This window comes from Helicoverpa armigera, chromosome 3 (genome assembly GCF_030705265.1).
Source record: "Helicoverpa armigera isolate CAAS_96S chromosome 3, ASM3070526v1, whole genome shotgun sequence".
NCBI lineage: Eukaryota > Metazoa > Arthropoda > Insecta > Lepidoptera > Noctuidae > Helicoverpa > Helicoverpa armigera.
The window spans coordinates 3,471,283-3,495,508 of NC_087122.1; the positions used below are offsets into that span (position 1 = coordinate 3,471,283).

General features: G+C 33.9%; 1 protein-coding gene across 6 annotated transcripts in view; it reads right to left on the reverse strand.

The window, feature by feature from the left end:
• The window catches only part of LOC110383844 (mucin-2), a 124,440-nt gene extending 100,214 nt beyond the window's left edge, over nucleotides 1–24,226 (reverse strand). For all 6 annotated transcript variants that reach the window (XM_064043505.1, XM_064043508.1, XM_064043506.1 and 3 more), the window contains exon 1: nucleotides 24,014–24,226. In XM_064043505.1, the coding sequence (XP_063899575.1) occupies nucleotides 24,014–24,062 (49 nt within the window). In that variant the 5' untranslated portion in view covers nucleotides 24,063–24,226. The remainder of the gene's footprint in view (nucleotides 1–24,013) is intronic.

Here is a 24,226-nt window from a genome sequence, read left to right on the forward strand (position 1 = left end):
AAATGAACTCTTAAATAGGCTGCAAGCAACAAAGCATTTTACATTTAATAAATGCCTCATCATCTATTTTAAAACCTACATCTTACCTACTTATATGCTATAACTTAGTTGTCCAAGTGCATTTGCACTAACCCGCTGTCACTTCAAACTTGCATAAGTATCAAAGTGCAGTAGGGGTAATGCAAGTGCATACAATATGGCGTCAACAAGTAGCTGTGATCTATTGCAAAATGATTTATGATTACCTACACTCTACAGTCTAACTGCTGGGAACACCTACTCGTTATGTTCAAAACTTTGTACATTCCAGATGTGTGTGTAGTAAGTTATCATGATCATGTAGGCTATGTTTGTATACTGACGTTAAAGGTTTTGATATTGGCATCAAAAAAATAAGAAAATAAATAAGGTGTCTCAAAAAAGTTGACGTTAATTGAAAGTTCAATTCGACAACGAACTGTATCTTTTCACAAATGAATTGAAATTTAAACAATCTTCAAAGCTAACAAATATCTTCAATGTGAGTGAAATTACATGTAACGTAATGTAATTGAACCTATGTTTACAAGGCATTACAGTACAATTTCTAAGCTATTAAACCAATAATAAAGCGAATTTCTAACGCATAACTAATTCAATTAATACTACAACTTCGTAAATAAAATGACGTTTATAGACTTGACGTTTATGATGTTATGCACACACTGACGTATGTCAATGTGTCATTGACCCCGAGGTTTGACATTAAAATGCAGATAAGCTGAATGAAAGTAACATTTACTCGGAGAATGTGAATACATTTAGTGTACGTTCCGTTTTATCGTTCAAATGAAAGGAAGAGGATTATTTAATGTATTTTTTTCGTGTATTCTTAATTCAAAAAATGTTTTATTCATTTGTTTCTCATTTCAGTGTTTTAGAGTTTTACTTAATTAATTTATGAAATGTGTTTTATTTATCATTCAATTTTCTGTTACAAAATATAGGTGCGCCGCAATTTGAAATTTGTCGTGAGGATGCTTGTAAGCATAATTAACAATTAACATAACTTCTACTTAATAGACGTGACTGTGCATTGATTTTATACGTAAAATATGCAGTATATGTCCGTCCATATGATTGTAGGAATATGTAGATACCTATGGTATAGCGTGGAGAACTCTCAAAGGTTTTTCAGCTTCAATTTCTGAAATTCCCATAAAGCTACTTTTACTTATCACCATATAGAACACAGTAATGACATTTGAACCACATGTCGCCACAAGCCCGCCAATTTTCCTCAAAACTTTGCAACACTGACACTCGCTTACAAAATATCAATTTATTTACAAACAACCTACTAAATAGTGCGTCTTCCTAATTGCATCACTAACATAATAACACAAGGTGTTATTAAATGATAATCTTAAAGAACTATTAACCTTTAAGATGGGAAAATTGTGGTTTTGTAACAACGTATGTATGTTTGTAACGCATTGTACGTAGCCGTGTGAATGACGTGGGAGATATTTTTGTTATACAATTAATTTGTATTTTTTGAGGTTTCTATGAAATGAAGCCAATGGATACTGACTCATTAATAATATACATCTGTCTATCACAATTATGTATCTCCGTATCTTTGGATAGCTTGAATAGCAGGAGTAATTTACCTTGTGATATCAATAAATTCATTATTTTCACATGTCTCTTGGCATAAATATCTGTATAAATAAGAAAAAATAATCGTTTGCGTGTAGGAAAAATTTTTGAGAAACTTTCAAAATTGGATAATAAATAGACCCTACCTAAAGTGCTGTTTGAAGAGCCGACGTCAATTAAATTTTAAAGACCAAAAACGATACAAACAAAGATATATTTCCTAAACAGTATGATATTTATGTTCCGGCATACAACAGAAATATTCAATAGAGTATTTTCATTGCTTAGTAAGGTGAACTTTAACCTCAAATAGACATGTAGCCGTTGCCTCATGAGACACTAAAGGGCGCTTATGTAATACTTTAAATATCATATAAGACATTTTTAAAGTCATTAATCAAAATCAATAAAAAACTCAAAAAAACGCAATACTGAAGTTAGCTATTCTTGATTTTTTGATCATTGTTAGTACAGATTTGCTTGTCCGAAGTTAGCTACCTTTGGTTTCGTAATGTTCATAAGAATTATGAAGACAATAGTACTGAGCATGCGTCAAGTGGCTAACTTCGGAATTGCAAAGTTTTGTGGTGCGAACTTTTAGAGGTTATTAAAGTATGTAAATCTGAAACGAAATCGGTTTTCAACCCTCTGAACGGAAATGACGTATTAAAATCTCACAGAAACTTACACTTTCTTTCCTGAGAACCGAAATTAAGGCCCATAATACTTATTACTTAATTATGGTGACATTACCAAAGTATACGAAATTTTTCCTTCCATTCATCATCATACCTTTATATTCTTTCTTAAAATTTTCTCTCACGGGTGTACGTCAGTCAAGTATTTTACCTGTAACAAAAACAAAAGGCCGTTATTAGAAAGTGAAATAAAGTCATATAAGATCTTTGTAAGAAAGCATATTCTTTTGTTTATCAGAGTAAGACCCAGTTGCACCATTTAAATATAACGATAAACGACCCATAACCAGCCTATACTCGTCGCTTACTGGTCTAATCGTCGATTTGACAAATGAAAATAGAGTGGATTTAGTTTAATTTAAATAGTGCAAGTCATCATAATACACTGATACTCGGTACTCAGCTGAATCCGGTTAGCCTGGAAGCCGACCCCAACATAATTGGGAAAAGGCTCAGAGGAAGGGGTTGCAAGTCATCGTAAATTAATAGTAAAATATATCATGTTTACTAATTGAATCTTACCACTTACACAAACGGGTAAATATAGAAATAAATAAGTACGATTTGTGGTTAGTGCAACCACCTAGTTGCAGTGGGTATCGTAAGTAGGTACAAGCGGAGAGTAAACATGACATCATAATGTTACTGCCAATCTGTTTGCTAAGTAGCTTTGATTATAATCTGGTTAGCTTGAAGGTATCATCATTATCTTCGGTGAATTAGGAGGTCAGTAAACAAGGTATTTATTTATAAATCTTTTGTCAAAAGAATATTAGAAAAACAAGCTTTTATAAATGCACGTGAATATCATTACAAGACTTTTCTACTAAATCTAAACACAGCTATGATACGATTTTCCATCATGAAGTTTCAGTTCATATTTTCCGTCTTCATCATCAGAAGTGTGAAAAAAGCATAATATTATTGTACTGTACTACTATACTACTATAGTACTGCATACAGCTGTCAATTTTCATGATGCGACGATCCTTGGACGATGTTTAAAGTGACCTTTGATAGTGATATAGTAAGTTACATCCAGGGCGACCTAATAAAAGCGTGTGAAAAACCTACAAAAATTATCCGTGTGTAAGACTTCAAAATTCAACATTAATTTCAAATTCAATTACTACTTCAACTTAAATTCTCTAATCAAAGCAACATTAGAGCCTATTAAGTCCTAAAAGGCTTGGCTCCACGAAATACAGCCTACCCAACAACAAAGAGGCTTTAGTTACCTCACTTTAATTCCACATAATCCATAGACAAATGAGGGGCAATTTGCAGGCACATTTCTTATGGGAAACGCTTGAGTTCACTTGCGCCAGGGCCGAAGTGAACGGCTGGTCAAGGGTGCTAAATGTGAATGTTGAGCGCGCTTTGTTACCGCAATTTTTGGTATAAAAGTATTGTTTTTTTTTTTGTAATTGCGTCAGGTTTTTTTGTTAGTGTGATTTTTGCTAGGTTTTGCAGCTTAATGTGTCTTTACCTGCACTGTAATACCAGAATTACTTTTAGGCCCTCTTTCACGCGGCTTTACCTTTGCCCCGGAGACAATTCTTACCACACCTGGATAAAAAAAATGTTTAACGTAGATAATCCTAATAGTGAAAGGATTATTCAAATCGATTCAGTAGTTCCGGAGCCTAATCGATTCAAACAATTAAATCTTTCCTCTTTAAATACTAGTCTAAACATGAATGTGATAAAGTAACCCAATGTTATTTCAGTAATGAACATTACTGAAAAAAGTCCCTTCTACCAAGTCCTTCCCTGTCCTTTGTCGCAATATAAAAACTCATCACCAGTAACTTTAGTAGGGTGACCAACATTCTGTGAGAAGAAAAATAATTGCGCGGATTCGAGTGAGTGCGGATTCGACCTGTGAGAGTGTGAAACAAAGCGAGTTAGGTTAGCAACACCCGACTAATTGATGAACTCATACAATAAGTAGAACAAGTTTGCAACATTTACTTGGTACATTTTTGATTGCAATTTTTTTACTGTACATCTGCCTATATTTAGCTAAATAAATATGTAAATTCGTGTATAAAAATGGAGAAGGAATTAATGGAAATGACACCTCATTTCTAGAAGTTAAGTTCTTTTTTTTATTTTTGAGGACATGTGAAATTTTAAGTATGCAGAATTTCAACGGTCATGATCGACGAAATCTTTGTACACTTTAAGCTGTGATTACATTTGACGTATCATAAATAAACGAGACTTTCTTAACAATTGCATCATCTCCATATAAAGACGGAACGATTTGCAAATGTTTCGAATGTATCGGTAAAATAAATTATTAGCTGTGATGCACAAAAAATATTACAACATCAGACAAATCATACTTGAAACGCATATTAAATAAGAGTTTGTGCATATCTTAAAAAACGTCATCTCGATCAATATTTTCGAATACTGAAGAAAGTTCGAAAGATCTTTCTTATCCACTTGTCATTGTATAATCAATCCTATTGCTATGAGCATAAGAGTTATTTACTATACTTTATAATTCGCGCAAAAAGAAAGCAATATACATAATTTCAATATGACCGAATGACTTAAAGCCAGGGCGGTCGATCACCAAACCGGATTGGTTCTAACAGTATATTTACGTATCAATTCCAATTCTTCCGTTATCTTATTTTAACCAACTTATGATTTTCGTGGAAATCCTGGAATATTCAGGGGTCAACGATTTCACCTATCAACAGACACAATTTGTAAACTTAATTAGGTATACCGTCAATTGCTTACTTATCAAATTCCTTGCTCAACCAGAATCTAGATCCTTAATAATCTTCACTCAACTGGTACATACTTGAACGCACTGAAAGACTCGTTTGGCAAAAGCGAGTGACACTATATTACACAATTCACTCACTAACAAATACACTTCCTACACTAAAATTGGCAGCTGGTGTAAATTTATGTGCAGTTTTTAATGAAAAAAGCGATCTAATCCAGGAAGAAAGAAAGTTTATATATTAAAGTGATAGTAGTTCTGAAGGTTCCTAGACGAACCAGGAGACAGATAGTGATAAGTGACATGGCCATAAGACGATATACGACGTTTCGTAATCAACGCATTAAAAAGTCTAAAGTAATCACCTGCCAATAAACCACAAGGTAATCTAGTTTTACTATTAAAGTGTAACAAATAAAAAAACGCATTTTAATAGAATTATAAAATATTCTACATTTCAAACGGTTGCAGATTTTGAATCCATATGTCATTTCCTGATTCACAATAGCCGTTTAGTAGACTATAAGAATACATTTCAATTAATTATATTCACACATCGTTTTCTAAATGGACTTAGAAGCACCCATAAATGGAGTTTATGGAGGTATTTAACACCATACAAAGAAAACTCTAAACATCATGAATGCATGGCACACCATTAATATGTCATTTAGCTAATGAAGCATCTTAAACATCTAGAAAGTTACTTTATGCGTAAATAAATATGCACATATGTCAACTTACTTCAAATTCATTGCAAATGACAAGAAGCATAGTATGATCTTTAACCATAGCAATAATTACGAAACTTTATAAATATCATCTGATATTACTTCAAAAATCATAGATCTTAAAATGCAATAGACTCGTCTAGACCCGATTTAATTCAAAACAACATATTTATTGGAATAATTTCGACAGTATGTCTCAACTGTAGAGCAATTCTATATAAATCAATCGTTTAGCTGTGACCACATACGCAAAAATGTAACCTTGGACAACTTTTGTTTTCCGCACAATTTAGTAGCTTATCTAGTTTCTTCACTTATTTATTTATAAATGAGTATTTTAAAGTTTACGATGCACTTACCAGAAATAAATGATTTTAAGTTTGAAATTTTGAATGTTTTTAATCATCTACAAATCTACTCATATGTATTTCCCCATTTGAGACAGGAACAAAATTGCTCACTTTTATAAACAAAGCTAGTTAAGTCATAAAAACGCACTACGTAACAAACTCGTTGAAAATTAAGTTTCCCTGGAAAAATCACGCTTATTATATCGCACCGACACTTCCAGTTTGCAACAAGGTGAAAACGCAACGACATCGCGTCGCAAGCGCATACACACACATTCGCGTAGTTAGGCATGTGTATGTGTGAGTGAGCTCTTTCTTCATAGTTTTGTTAGCGCAAGTCACATTTCTTCGGCGCTGTTTCATAAGTCATGGCATATAATTAAGTGGTTTTCATCTTTGATAGGTGATTGTAGATGCAAAGATTGAAGTTTATACTTTTTATTTTCCGCAAGTTTTATTAGAAAGAGATCTTACGGATATTCAATTGTTGGCTGACAAGGCAGATAAACTTAAAATATATGCAAGCCATAAATCAGACTAAAGGATTCAAAAACAATTCTATTTCTTTTTTAAATGTATATGTCTGGGTGGTCTGAGCTACATCCAATACTTATACATTTGTCTCGTCAATTCTACAAAACTAAATAAAAAATCAAGATCGTAAGTTCAAGAGTCAATAACATCTATTTTACAATTTAAATCATGCAACGCTAATAAATTATTATTGGCAATAAAACTAATTAATTATATGTTTCTGTTAATATTTGACACTATGAGTAACAAATACATGTATGGGTCAAAGAGCAAAAATATACCGCAAACCGTTATGGAAGTAAAAAAATATCCTGTAGATAGATAAATAATGTTTCTTGGACAGAAAAGGTTGAAACGTTTAACTGAAAATAAATAAAGAAATGGCTATCATTAATTACTATAACAGAGCAGAAGGTATATAATACATATATCTTCATGTTGTCATATACATAGAGTATTTTCAAGCTTAATACTATTCATCGATCTCATTTTAACTTTTGGTCAATAAAATAATAAAAAAAATCTAGAAATATTGTCTACATTAAAGATAATAACACACAATGACATAGGTGTAACCTATCTGCTGAAGAAAGAATCCAACATAATTTTTCTAATAATCGATCTTATAGTTTATGAATTTGATATCTTTTTCATATGCATAATAATCGTGTAACTTGATTTATTATGATCCGGATCAAAACGCTTTTTTACACAATGTGCAATATTTCACGGTAAGACACGGATCTCTAATTTCTTTGTTCGCTAATTGAGTTGTTGTGTTCTACCCACGGCTATTACAAGCTCTTTAAACTGTTACATTAGAAACTATGCTCATGATCAGGCCTTGGTATTATGAAAAAAAGAACGCCGTTTTAAATTATAATTAGTTTGCTTTGAATACATTGCATGCATGACCAGAATCACTATTTTCAAATAGGTCAGAAAATTGTGTCTCCTGAAAAAACTATCCTTCATCCTTCGCAAAATTCAGTCAATCTCAATACCATTTTAACATAAAAGGAAAAAACAAATGCACGGAACTATTCTCACAACTACGAGTATAATTAGCCTAGAAGCACTACTAATACCATTCCACCAAAACATACCATTCCCCTGGATAAGTAAAGAAAAACCATCAAAATAAGGAACAATTCATCCTACGGAACACAGTTCCTTCCTAAATATAACATGAACTACTTACCGCCAATTGTACCACAAATATGTGCATATATTACCGAGGCCAGTAAACTGCTTCCTTCCTAAGAAATGACACTTTCTTTCCTTTATTAATCTGTAGGAATACATACGTTACGACTAATTACTTACGCAAGCATTGCTTAACGTAGGAAGTGCCATAAGAAGCATCTTGATTGATACTTTGACTGTATTTGTATATCTACTTCCAGACGGTGGGAAATGCAGAGTACAGCGTGTCTGGGAACTAGATAATTGTAAGGTGAACTGGGAAACTGTGATAGACTACTCATGTAAATATTGGCTCCGTTCTACATAACGTTTTGTGAACGAAAGTTATGGCAACAAATTGCTTTTTAATTAAGACATTATAACGTAATATTTCTTCGCAAATAAAATCGTGTTTCAATATTTAAATTTTTATATGAAATTCGTGCAAACATTTCGACTCTATTGGAACGATCAAAACATTTTAATGCATTAGATAAGTTGTAGATTTTTGAATTAAATTATTGAAACTTAATTCTACAAATGGCGATATTTAGATAGCTACGTAAAAGATTAACTGGTGGTGTCTTCTCTCTAATAATGAACAATTCTATTTTGTCAGAAGTTACAGAAAGTACGAAAATCGAACATCACGAAAAGTAATTGAAAAAATGAAATTGAAAAAATCTGTAAAATGTTGTATTTGATTTTGCTATAACTTTTTTCTGGCATTATATTTTTTTTTACTTTCATAACAAAAAATTTTCTATATTTAACGGGCTATCTAGTAATATAGGTCTCGTTCGTGGTGGACATTTGGACCGGAATCGCCCATTGTCCTTTGTATTCATCCATAATATATCATGTGTGTGACAGTTTTGACCAAACAAGACTGTTCAATCATGTGTAGTCAATTGTTTTTTACAACGGCCCGCCCATATCAACGGCGGATCCAGGGGGTAGGTCACAAGGTCATGACCCCCCCCTGGGCCAGGTCCAGGACCTAAGAGGACCAATAATTGAAATGGTTAAACACGATGTTTTATGTTTTTGTTATAAGTATAAGATAATTTTTATTCCGAATGAATAGGTAGGTATGTAGGAACCTACATAGTTACAGGTAGAGAGAGTAGAGAGGTTCGCTCTCTATTCTTTATTTACTCTTTATCCGTACCCAAAAGGAGGAAACGGGACCGTGTTACTAAGAATCCACTGTCTGGGTTGTCTACATTACCTACATGCTGTATCTCATGCAGGGCCGTCTTAACCTATGGTGCAGGGTGTGCGAATAACTCGGGCGCCTCGATATCAGGGGCGCCGCGGGACGCCCCACCACCAGGAAATTTCGAAGAAATTACACCCGTTCGATAAGAAAGTTCCACATTGTATCATGATACTGACAAAAAAGTCGCCTTCGCTTTGTTGGATTGATCATTTTGATTATTTTTAACTTTTAACATCCTCCAACTAAGTGAAAAAATTCTAGCTCGCTACGCTCGCGAGTAAATGACTATGTCTGTACTGTATTTCTGATTCTTATTATTTTTATTGACGCACCGAATCAACGAACACAAATGGCACTCGCTTTAATCACGGTTCCTTTTTATTTGTACGTAATTCCCAGTCTGATTTGTGAGTCTTCAAACAAATAATTTAAAAAAGTTCGCGCTTGCTGCGCTCGCGGCTACTTGTTGCTTTACAATGTACTTAATCAGGTGCTTTTGTGTCGTAGGCTCAAAAAATTTCGCGCTCGCTTCGCTCGCGCAATATTATATACGCCTTGCCTTGATAGCTTCATAAGTAAAATTTAGCAAAAAAATATATTAATGGCGTCCTCAAAAACAAAACAGTTTGCTCTTCTTTTTTAAAAACTTACGAACTTTTTGTGTCCCAAAATTAAAAAATTTGCGCGCTCGCTTCGCTCGCGCTAATTTTTACAATTACGTTGTCCTGTCTCGACTTTCATAACTTAAATCTGGCCAACAGTTTAAGCCTACAATGATTTGGAAACATTTTTTTAAGTCCTTTACCTACCAAAAAAGTGACTTTCTTTCGAACGTTCTTATTTATATTCCTTTTAAAGTACTTCGATCAATATGTACTACTCAAAATCTTTCAATAGATACATAGGTGGCGCTTGGGTGATGATTGCACCCAGGCGCTACATGGGCTAGAGACGGCCCTGATCTCATGAACCCTTACCAATAGGAAGACAATTGAAGTTTTCACAGAAAATGTTTTACCTACTGTTGCTGCAATAAAAAACGTACGCGCCCTTTTCGGCGTACACAATACTTTTCAAACGTTTAGTCTTCAAACTAAAAAAAATCATGCTTGCTATGATCGCGCTTTCTTGTATTTGTGCTGTATATTTGTTATACAGCAAGAAAGCGTTTTCATCTACTTTTAGTCCTCGAACTGAATAAAAATTTTCGCGCTCGCTTCGCTCGCGCTTTTTTTTATTTCCCATCTGTGGTTCTGTCGAAGAAATCGCGTTCGCACAGCTTGGACCATTTTCTACATAAAAACACTTTTAACCTTAGTCCTCGACCTGAACAAAAATTTTCGCGCTCGCTTCGCTCGCGCTTTTTTGTTTGGCACGTGTGCGTAGCGTAAGTACCAGAAATTGCAATCACTCTGCGCGGCCCATTTTCTACATGAAAACACTTTTCTTATCATTCGTAAAAATTTCAAGCTCGCTACGATCGCGCTTATTGTTTTTATACCTACTACTACTTTTAATATTAAAAGAAGTAAAAGCTACAATATAATATTTTTTGTGACTTGATCACGACTGTGTGACCCCCCCCTGGCGCCGAAGCTGGATCCGCCCTTGGCCCATATACATAGGTGAATACTATAATGAGTGATGCCTACCACTATAGAGTATATTCTACCAAATCCGGATATTTATTCCGCCACTCAATAATACATAAGAACCAAAAATCTTCACACATGAGGTAATTAGACGACATCTCGGTTACGTAAGGCGTCGGGCGAAATGCGAAAGTACCCATTTCACTGGTACATTGCGCTCGCGCCGTATCGCACACATGGGCGATTTCTCACTGACGCTGCATATTTATAGTACTCGGTTTTTGATAGAATACTTGTCATGTTTTTTTTATTTTAGTGATATGGTTTTTGTGATGGAAATTAAAAATTCAAATTGAATTTCAAAATAACTATCATCTGTGTACTTGTGTAGACTTTTCTCAACTTGGCTTTCAGTCTAACAGGATGCAACTGAGTACAATTATTTTGCATGGAGCTCCATGTCAGATTTAGATTTAGTCACCCAAGTTTAATAATTTTAAAATTCACATTGGGATATTATAAATTGCATATCAAATAAATAATCGCCTATCAATAAATACTCATCATTTATATTCTTTTTTACATCAAATAACTTACTTCACTACAAATAAACTAAATGTTTAACAAAACTCAAACTGCAGATAATTCGAAATGATACATCAATATGACATTGCTTTTTTTATTATAATGCAATACAGTTAAATTTATTCTTGTACAAAAATACTACATACATAGCATTAATACTGACTGCACAGCAAATTTTCCATATTTCATAGCAAAATAACTATCCCAGTCGCATATTAACCAGTAAGTACAACAAAACCTATTCATCACATTTGTCTTAATTTTCAAGAAGCCATGCTCGGCCAATTTAATGATTATTATAACAAAAAAATCCTGTCACATTGCATTATTTCTAAAACCAGAACAAATTAACTGAAAAGGTTCGCGGCTTCGCGCGCTTTTTCATCACTGGAGTGCAGAGTGGCGCGAGCGATTAAGATAGAGTTCAATTAAAAAACATTGTATTAAAAATTGAAGCTAGTAACGAAAACGAATCGCTGCAAAACCGACTCCACGTAGTCTTGTTTGCCTACCCCTAGAGTGCAATTCAAAACCGCGTAGGCGCGGAGGGCGAGGCGGCCTGCGAGCTGAGGAGCAGGTAGTTTTAACGCTCGCCGACGCGGTTGAGGCTGGCCGGCTCTGCCGGCCAGTAAGCCGAAGCTGCGGTGGTGAGCGTGAAAATCATCTGCGACGATAAGCTCGCATGGGACCGCCGGAGCCCCGCAGCGCCGGAGCCGTGACAGAAGCCATGCTTGCTGCATGTTGCATGCTTACTTCCATGTTGCATGCCTGCTTACATGCTGCATGCCTCCTTGTATGCTTCAGGCTTGTTTGCATGCTTCTTACAGGAAAACAAAAATTCCAAAACTATGCCAAAAGATGATTCTGACTATAAACATTCTGAAATATGATATTATAGTAGTAGCCTTTTAATGACTACTTATATGAAATGTATGCTAAAAGGAAATACTGACAATGCACCAGCCCCATTTTTTTTAAGAACTATAGTATGTATGTGCAAGCATATCATCGGACTTGCGATCCGACGCAAGTACGTGGTGCCACCTGCAGAAGCTAAAAATGTTGCCTATTGGGCAAAAAAGGAAGCGTGAACGCTTATAAATAATTCAATAAATTACAATTTTGTATTTAATTTTATATTTTTTTGCTGATCTCATTATGCCGTAATTAATAAATAATAAGATGACTGTGACTAATAAAAAGCTGTTTTATTCAGAAAAACTGCTGTAAATAATATAAAAATAGAAGCTATATTTAAAAGAAAAAGAGTTAACATGTATAATGTGCATTAAGATTATTAGCTGTGCATTGATGAAAAAGCTTTTGCTTTAGGAAAAATCGCTGTACGCTGCGAAAATAAATTGTAGTGTGTTTAGTGATATTTTGAGTTGAATATTTTGCTGTGCAATCAGTAATTTTGATGGGAATTCGGAATCTTATTGCATAGAAAAAGGATATTTTTTGATTTGCGTTTAAATACTACCCATTAACATTTCCCAAAAAGCTTTAAAATACTTAGCGTTAGATGGCTGATTTTTGTTGTTTTTCAAACTTGGCTCTGCGCTTGTACTCATACGAATAAAATACGATGTAATAGATGCCAGCGTGAAATACGATTCATTCTGACATTGGTCAAAACCTTGATGGGGATTACTAAATCTTTAAGTAGAAAAAATCTTTTATTCTAAGCGGAAACTCGGATCATTGGATAAAACATGTTTTTGAATTATTTGTTAAGAAACCTATACCGCAAAGTTAAAGAGTTTTTTTAACACGTCAATCATAATATATTTGTTTATAAAAAACAGTCTTAATTATATTTGACCTAAGCGATTACCTTCCTGTTAATAAAGTTAACAAGCAAGAAACTTGAATTGAACTAACAATCATCAATTATAATTATCAATCGTAATAGGCGTATCAATCGGCTTCTCATTTAAAAAAAGTAAAAAAAAAACAACTGGCGTCTATTACATGCAAAAATATTCTATGGTTTGAAATGACGTAACTGTCAAAACAAAATGCATTCGAATTTTAAATCTGACAACTTCACTTTGGTACCGGCAGTTGTCTCACCAATGATACGAGTGAACAAACATCGCATGATCAGATTACCGTGCGCGACTGTACACCTCATTAGCACTTACGGGTCATCTGTTTGTCAAGTACTGTTGAGTTCACAAGTGATAACGTGAATTGAGCTGTATGTTTAACCGGTTGTTTAGATAATCTTGTACTCGCTAAGTGCTTTTGTAAACTGTGTAAGTGTTAAATGAGTTAATAAAGACATTTTGTTTGAAATATTACTTTAAAAATAAAGAAAAAAAAAACTGAAAATCATTTAAAATTAATTCCGATTTCCGCAAAAAATAACTAATTAAGTACCAATCGAAAAAAAAAACACTTCAGAATTGTTACCAAAATCGATTTACGATTGCGCAATCGATTACGCAAATCACAAGCAATGATTAGTCGAAATAATTAGCAGCAGTGACATTGCATCACCGGTCAGCGAGAAACCACCTGTTGAATGCGCTTGCGCAGAAGAAAGTCACCACGCGACGCACCATTCATGACCGTGAAAGTGCGCGGAACGTTGAAACAATATAAAAAATAACAATTCCGTGAGTATACGTCGGACTACGTAAGTTATGTAACGGACAATGATCGCTTGTCTAGTTAACTATATCATGCTGGTGGCAATTATAGAAACGCGGAGTTATTGTCGTTGTTTTACTTGTAGGTAATACATGTAACATTTCATAACATAATATGTGAAATGAACGGAACTATTCCAATATTTTTAGCCGACTTCCCAAACAGGAGATTCTCATAGTTAGGAGTTCTCGATCACAGATTATTAATTTTCTTTCACGAAACCCAAAAATGACCATTGTGGTAATTTTTGGGAATCTATGTTAAACTTGCACGATGAAATTTTGACTGACATTAAATAGGGAACATACTTAGAAATGTATAAATAAATTGAACCTCAAAATTACAGTTATTTTTCGAACTCTTCGAACTATGTATATGAAGATGGGAAAGTCCCAACCAATTGATATAACAACCATACTTCCTCACATAGACATGACTTGTAAAGCCGTACAACTCTAATAGGCTCAACAATATGCTACATTTTACATAACAAACGTAAATAAGGTAGTGCCACACAATACAACATTGATTAATAGCAAACATACAAGGTTGCTATGTACCAATAAACCTACGCCGTGGTTGCTGGCCGGTTATCGTAACCAATGCGTTATTGTGTCATGATATCATCGTTTACACACCTAGGCATTAACTTGATGAGAATGTGTCGTAAATACAATGCTTTATCTTGTGAGGATTAGCATTTTCTGAATTTGTCATTATTGATGATGTTTCAAAAAAAACATATCTACAATACTAGTTTCCACCGGTTTCACTTGCACCTCGTAATCTGCACACCCGAATAAAAGGAAGATATATAGCTATAGCCTTCTTTGATAAATGGGCTATCTAACACTGATAATATATTTTTTTATAATCGGTGTAGTTCCTGAGATTAGCGCGTTCAAGCAAAGAAACTCTTCAACTTTAAGTATACCTCTAATATTAGTAAAGACATTAGAATACTTCCATAAGCTACCACTATATTTGTTTTTCGGTGACCTTAAAAATCTTTTTACACGGAAATCATTAACTCAAGCACTATTGATAAATATGCAAAATTATGAACTTACGACCCGTTCATTGATCGTAAAATAAATACTGGATAAACTGGATTGAAATGATAGTGAAATTAAAATTTTATTTTACGGAAGACGTAAAAAGATCTTTTATATATCAAAGTATATTTATAGACAAAATTCGGATTTTACAGTTGTAAAGGGAGAACAGGCTGTGGCTTATAACGGGACGAATAGGTATTATGCCTAAGACATGGTAGAATGCCAGGTATCGGATATAGATGTCATCAGCAGAGCTAAGTATAGGAGAAAAACAAGGAAAGTTGACCGCACCTGCATGTAGGATATATAGCAGTAAAAGAATAAGGAAAAACCACATAGAAAAAGCTAATGTAATAAATCAAACATGGCCTAACGAATAATGCAAGTATCAATTTATGGCATCGGCCGATCGCGATTCTTATGCAAATGTTATCGACAGCATGTTAAGCAAACTTAGACATATTATATAACTTTGCAAGGAATATATGTATTGCAGTGTCGAAGATTTTTGCTATTGCAAAGCAACTGTCTTAGAGGTTAAAGGTCGTAAGAGATGGTTACTTGACTTTACGTAGGACCTTTTGATTATATTGATGAATCTTCCTCGGTGCAAAACTTGACGAACTCAAAATATGACCGTGAAAAGCCGTTAAAATGAATAAAAGTAAAAACATAATTGAAACACTTTTATACACCGGTATTATCCACTCTAGATAAACATATAAAAAGTTAGTAGGTAAAGGTTAACTTAACCATGTATTGTTGGCACTCAACCAGAACCATTAAGCTATAAGTTTCAATGCCAGAACGTATCCGCTTTCCATAAAATAAAATAAGTTCCAGCAATTAAGTTAACATGTCGAAACTAAGTTTACAACACTGTGGAGCAATAAACTAAATGCTTTTAGCCCTACGAGTGGCTGCAATAATAGATTTTATAGCAAACTATCTTCCAATCACAACTTATAATTTTGGATTCTTCAAGTCAGTATAGGTAAACCTTTTCATTTCCATTGGACCTATTCCATCTTGCGGTAAAATGCTACATTTTTCAGTGTCACCTACTGCTTACCGCTTTAATCGGTTCTTCATTCGAAGTTGGTGCAATGTATACATATTTTTTGCTGCCATTCTACATTATCAACCGTCATACCAAAATTCAATCCCTTCTTAGTTATGCCATTTTTCGCAGAAAGTCTATCTGTCTCTTCTTCAGACAACTCTAACTTCCAAGTGTGTAAACTCTCATCATCATCCTCCGAGCCTTTTCCCAACTTTGTTGGGGTCGGCTTCCAGTCAAACCGGATTCAGCTGAGTACCAGTGCTTTACAAAGAGCGACTGCCTATCTGAAGTGTGTAAACTCTATTAATAACATACTCTACAATAACTAAAATCTATTGGCTCAAAAACATACGTTTTGCAGAATAAAATAATGTTCAGTAAGACATTGCCATACACTCGCAGTAGGTCACACTAAGGGCAAGCTAGATGTAATAAATCAGACTGATAGTATCGCATTACCTGCAAGCTTTGCTAATTGAAAATAATAAACAGCGTCTGTGACATTCATTAGGCGTATTTCAATTGTTTTACGAATACATTGTACACTGAACACAATCTTCAGTACATTTTAGATATCACAAAAATATCTAACCTGATGTAGCTGAGCACAAGTCCTTGACATAGAGGGCACCTGATACCTAGACTGATTGTCAGACTTTCTGACTGAATAAAATATACATATAACTCGGTACCTACATAATCACGTCATCAGAAACATATTATGACCTACTGATATAAAACCACTGATGACTTTATTCATCAAACCAACACCACGTGCTTTAAAATAAAATATGACATCTGCTCATGGTAGCCATGAGGCCGATTCGTTGACCTTAACTGTCTACACCGTTAATAACTCTGATATTTATTCTTTATATGATTATTCTTCCAAAAAAGCCTTAAGTAATACAATAAACTACTCCTACACATACCCTGCCATTTTTCTACAATAAAATAGGTCGCGTATAAGGAAAATGTGAATAAAATGACCTACTCCTATTCTAATTAATGGAATTTAAAATATTCTATGCAACCTTGACCTCCATGACATTTTAGTGACAAAGATTATGGTAATATTGTATTCAGATGTGCGTGAGCGCCATAAGTCTCGGCTGTCGATTTTATATAGCAGTTCGTTATATAACTAATTTATATGTATTATCATTGTATGTCGAAAGGATTTCACGACACGTGTTTTGTAAATAATAGACGTATAATTCACGATTGTGAGATGAGAATTGATAGACAGGTTCTCAAAGAAATCTTTTCGATTTTTGTTTGCAATCGCTAGCATATTATTTTTATAATTTACGAGTATATTTTTGCACAATGAATTACAAAAGTGTCTCTATTCATATTTTGTTACACACAAGCCAATAAAAATGCAAAAAAATCCTAAGGACAATAACCTCACAACTCGTTTTTTACCAATATAATCTATTAACAACAATGATCGATATAACCTATCACCTGGAAGCGGCTCAGCCATCAATATCGTATTATCTGTTATATCTCGCGAAAGGTGCTATTTCTGTAACAGCCAACGATGCATCGATGGCCTGTCTAACTTTGACTAACGACTGTCAGGTCGGGAGGTCAGACCGCTCGAAGATATACGGTGGTCGTGGGTAATATAAACTTAGAACATGGATTTTGTTGCGAATATAAAGAGAATTGATAACCTCTTTAGATCATGATGCTTGAATGAAATAAAATTGCACATAGGAATTTTCTTCTCAGTTCAAATGGCATAGGAAGAATTTTTTTGTATTGCATGGCCCTTTTGCTTTAATTAAATGAATAAAGAGTTAGTTAAATACTTTAACTATACTTGACTAAAATTCCGAAGACCATTAAGTATGTACAAACATACAGTCTTGTAAGAATTTTACAATTAATGCTAAGAATAAGATCGTGTTATAATTTAAATGAAATGATTTAGTATAGGTATACCTACTGGGGTTAATGAACGATTACAGTCTACTATACTTCGAAAGAAATAACTTAAGAACTTAATAAAAAATATTAAGTAGAGTTTAAGCAAGAGCTTACAGAGATTTTGTGTCAGAGTCATGTCAGCTGTCAAAAAGTGACAGATTTGATTAAACTGGACAAAGAAAGCGCATTAAAAATTGTGATTGCTATTCTTGTTATTAAATTACATAAACTTTTCTATCATAATCATAAATTATATTTTTCTAAAATAAGAACAAGTAATCGATAAACTTGAAAAGAAATAATAAGAAAATAATTTTAAACAAAATGTAGATACAGACTCCTAAAATCTTCCGAGCACTTTCTGACTAAGTGTGTCTGACTTAGGTATCCAATACACTTTTTTATTCATTAAATGCACTAAGACATAACTAAGTGCATCTGTATAAAACACTAAGTAAGCAACATAGTAAAACAGTTTTCCTAAATGGCACTTCTATGCTAAACTACTAAACGCTTTACACAACTCACTCATGTTTGATTCATACTAATTATTTCACTCGTTTCTGTCTACACTTTAACGTAAGTAGCACGATTTATTTGTCAACTGTTCCAACATTAACTCGCATTTTCATGCAGACCAAATCACTTATTTCTGGTACTAAATAGACCTAGAATTCGGAATGCCTTGAATTTCGACAATCTTTAGTCACAAATTCCTAACCATTTCGTTATACTGTACAACTTTTATTTATTGTATTGCACTTTATTTTGAATCACAGTGACGAAATTATACGGAAAGCTACTTCTAATGTGAACTTCTGTTCTTAGTAAGGATTCAAAAGGTAAAAGTTCTAATACATATGTGCTACATTATTACGTCCTTATTTTTGTCACATTACAGGTTATTGTTATACTGCAGGGCACAAAATTTCCTTCTCATATAACTAGAGAATTAATGAGCGTTAATTGCATTGCTAGAGTGAATAGTATGGTATTATAAGTATTAGTTCATGATTATAATGAGCATATATTTTTGCTACAAAAAATAATTTTTCAAATCATAGACAGTTACTTAAGTTTCTGTCCTTAACCTTGCCATCTTTTCGGAAAACACCCCGCTTTAGTTCCAACTGACCTACATTCTATTGTTCCCCCATCTGTGCCTAGGACGAGACATACAGACAGACACGCGACGAATATCTAATGTTATGTTTGTGAAACTGCAGCCGGCAGCCTTGACCGACATTATTGGACATCTATTGTAGGATTTACGGCCGTAAACCTCGAACACCACATGTTAACTCGGTATTAGACAAATATAATATTATTACGTAATTGAATCTGTGGTTGAGCCGAGCCTATATCCTTGTTTCGTAAAAAATGTGTAGGCAATAATTACGAAAAATAATCAATTCTTATATCTGCAGTCGGTCTATTGTATTCTTATGGCCTTTTGTGAGCCATTTATTCATGCATTTTTAAAGGAAAATAAATAGATAAACTCCCGAAAAGAGTGACCCTTATAACCACCTTATTTTAGAAATATTTAATGGGCTTTAACAATTCCTCCGTGGCCCATAACTGTATAGGATAATGATTGAAACATAATTAAATAAGATGGCATTAATTCCGATCGAGACTTAAAGTATTTTCAACTAACTAATCTAGTATTTGTTTGCAAACATCACAATAACTTAATTATGTATCCGACGCAAGTTAAGACGATACGTAACAATGAGTGCACATTTCTCCGTACGGTCAGACACATAACATTGTTAACAGGGAGTGTTATGTAACATTGTAATTGATTTCATTCTATTTGGTATGCAGCTGTTTATGTACTACATGTTTACATTTTGTTTTCTTTTCTATGAGTTATTTTGAGTGTCGAAACTTGTGTGTGTAGTTGTATTCACAGATACTTGTAGAAATTTAGTAATAAAAGGCCAAGTCAGTTAACCAATTTCTCTAAAAGTGATATGCAGAATCCACAGGTAATTAACTCATAGACTAACCCCACTAGTGACATTGTACCTATTTACTTTTACCATAGTATATAGTGTACAGTCTGGTGCCATATACAGATCTAAAGGTCTAACATAGTCTATTTAAATATGGTAGGTATTTGAGAAATAAATTTTCGTTTCAATTTTTTTCGATAACTAGGTGTTTTTCAGCCATTTGTTGAAGTTCGTCAATTTTTGCTTCCTCAAATAAAGCTAATTTTCCAAAATTATTACTGTTACAAACCTCATACCCACCGTTACGTACTCATCACATACACATAAACCACATCAATGTGACCACACCATATACCATACAGCTTGACAAGAAAGTGACAACGCCACTAACTAGTACAGTCGCACACACTCGACACTTTATAGTTTTGCTCTAATACCTCTTTATGTAACTGTTGTGATACAATATTATTTGATACTCAGTTTCATAAAGATTCTGTTGTTATTGTTATATTTGTTGTAGCGTAGTATATTATATTTCTATTGTATATTTTCTGGTCTATTGATACGGATCAATGATAGCTGTGTACCTATTGAACTTTATGTAGAGCAAAAACTAAAAAGTATACACCTATTGAACTTTGCTTTGGGCACAAACAAAATAAAAATATACAATCAATCTAAACAGACTGGCTATATTCGAAATACGAAAGTATACTAATTTTAAAAAATCAATTTTTATTTCAAATTCTGCGTTCTAAAACACATTCTGTCACTGCCAGTACCAAACGCGCGAAAGTGTTCGAGTGCGAGTTCACAGTACACCTGGTACAGCCAAGCAGAAAAATGTTTGCATAACAATACAACGAGACTAATGTCTGTATGCGTATTAAGAAACTGTGGCTTTGTTGGGCCACTGGTGAAAAATAGCCCATAGCTATATCAATTTAGATACACTGTGGTTTCTTAAAGCATGTGGTTGCTTTGAGCGTGACAAGAGAATCAAATGAATGTGAAGTGCGGAAAATTTTCGTGCAGAAAGAATGCGTAGAAAGAGTCTAAGGCTGTCGGGGTGTAATTGTGAATAAGTGTAATTTGCTTATAAATGGTGTGTGCGGTCAAATATTTTTGTGTTTGTGAAAATACAAGGATTTATGCTACGTTTTGCATTTTTGCATTTAATTATAAATTTTTACCACTAAATAGATATCTACAAAACGTATTAGGAAAATTTTCTAACGGTGCACTGTAAAGAAATCGATTTTTCAAAGCTTCATATTTCAGTAGTGTCCTTGCATAGTGACACAAACGACAGCTGTAAGAATCTACAATAAACCACAGAGATAAAAATCTCTAGAGAGACTCTCAGACGCCAAACCGAACACAGACACACCAAGGATGAAATCAACAATTCAAATTAACAATAAATTAAAAGATGAACAAATATTTTTACGAAAATCTTCAACAGACGTGTGACTTTCAAGATACTTGTACGCATCATCTATGTTACTAAAAATATGTCGAAACCGGATTCTCACGATGAACGAAAAAACTATAGAGTATTTACACGCTGCAGACTAAACAGTCGACCGATTAAACAGTTGACCCAAAGGTTAGCAATAATTTTTCGTAAATAAAATCTTGATTCCAATCAATGTTTTCAGTCGGTCTGATACCGGCTAAAGATCTGATTTTTGTAACGTGCGCACTGTCAGTCACCTTCATAGATTTATGAGCCCAAACAAACTCATCATCATCCTCCGAGCCTTTTTCCCAACTATGTTGGGGTCGGCTTCCAGTCTAACCGGATTCAGCTGAGTACCAGTGCTTTACAAGAAGCGACTGCCTATCTGACCTCCTCAACCCAGTTACCCGGGCAACCCGATACCCCTTGGTTAGACTGGATAGCCAAAAAAACTATCGACCGACTAAAAGTTTGAAGTGTGCTACACTTAGACCAACCTCTTTCGATTTATGAGGTGTTTTTGTATAAAAACTGTTATAACAATACATTTTAGCCACATTGACCCAAAGACATTTGAATAACATTTACGGGACCTCATGACTCAGTATGTCGTTTACCTTTTAAAGAATTTATACAAGTTTTTTCGCATTTCTATCTGAGAGGATCATAAATTTTCGTAATGTTATGTTTATAACACCATATTTCGTTGATGGAATTCTACGTTTTTTTCTACAACGCCTCTTCTGTCTAGACTTTACGAAAAGGTTTAGAATGACGCGCAAATTACTTTGTTATTATACCTATAAAGTTATTTATTAAGCTATTAACGTTAAAGGAGCTCGCAATCTCAGCGTTTTGTCATTGAACTAGAAGACATAATGCTCACATATTTTTACATAAATATAGATAAATAAAGGAAGGCTATATTCTTTATATTCATGTAACGCTGAAAGATTTTTTCAAATAAGACTTGTAGTTCTTCAAATTAACCAACCCTTCAACTTTATAATACTATTATAGATAAGTACTGATACGAAAGTAACAACCAACAAATATATCGCGCAAACTTTCAATACCAACTAGACAATTAAAGGCACAATAAAACACTGTAAACATAAGGAAACATTACAACCGTCAATGGCCTGATAATGTATTACAACTGACTTTTTCTACAAATCACAATTACATAATGTATGTATGTACTATCATAACAAGCGACTTTATCCGTCGTACTACAAAATCTTTTAAACGTCTATTGAACACTTGTCTAAAAAAATAACAGATTATGACATTGAAATAAGGTCCGTTTTGCAGCCACACTTTTTTAGACAAGTGTTCAACAGATGATCAAGTTTTTGTAGTAAGGCCTATGTTTACTAGACGTTTTCACTCGCGTCCCGTGGGAGCTACTGCCCGCACCGGGATAAAATATAGCCTATGTTAATCAGGAAGAGTGTAGCTTTAAAAAAGTGAAAGAATGTTTCTAATATTTTCAGTAGTTTTGGAGCCTTAAAGGTACAAACAAAAAATATTTCCTGTTTATTATATTAGTATACTTGGTATTGAGAAGTGAATCGCCAAAAGGAAAATAAATGATATATTTTCACTGAACAGTTGGCGTGTCTAATGCCCACGGCTAAACTATCGTATACATACGTAAGTATGTATTTGTATCGTAATAGAAACAAAGCGGAGATTACACAAAAAATACGATGTTAATTGCCAACTTGCATATGAATTACGATATATATAGTTCAGTGTTTGTTTTCATTTTATGTACTAATTGATTATTAATTAATGAATTCGTTTTTCATACTAAATCACCGAAATTATTATTTTTCCTTATATATTTCCTTAAGAAAATGTAAGATGAAAAAAACAGTTTTCTTGACTATATGTGAATACCTACATATTTAACGAGGTATATCTTAAGTCTTAAAGTATGGCAGTACTACTAGCAGTAATGTTTAATTCATTGCCCAAGAAATCAACGAGACTTTTTTCTCGCGCCAATTTTCCCATGCGCGCGCGCAATGAAAACTCTGTTGACAGCGCGAGCGCCGAGCGCAAGCGCAGCTGGTTTTAGAGAATGAAAGTGATTAAAATTTAGAGGAAATATTCTATTATAAATTCAAATTAATTTATGTATAACAAATAAAAACGAAAGTAAATATCTTAGCAAAACTTTTTAGACTCTTACGAAATATTGTCTTTTTTAAATAATTTATTTATCGGTTGGCATTGAGAGTTGTATGATAATGACCGAAATAAAGATCAATGCATTAATTACGAATAATATTACGAAACAAAAAACTCTAGCATTTTTTAAATATCACATTATTAACGTAATTTAATGCAATTTATTTATTGGCACGATTTGAAACGCAAAAAAATAAAATTTCATACAATTTTAATTGATTTACGTAACGTCTATAAATTGCTGTCGTGTGCGGCTAACACTTCCTAAGCCATTTGGCTTGATGACTGCACATTTTTGCAGACACATACCAATTAATTTTCACAGAAAAAAAAACACTGAAAAGTTTGCCTATATCTATATCTATAAAGCAGTGAGTTTCTTCTTACCTGTTATAATCGCTAGGGTAAGAAGCGCCACAGCGCAGCAAGACCTCATTTTCGCAGTGTAAGCACAGATCACGGTCTTTGTACAAAATCGATATCGTACACTTCACAGCCACTTCACCACCGACGCATATTACACGGATACGCGCGTAAGCTCAGCGCGCGTGCGCAAAGTGATCGTGGCGCGGCGAGTTGCGCGCGCGCAGCACAGGAGTG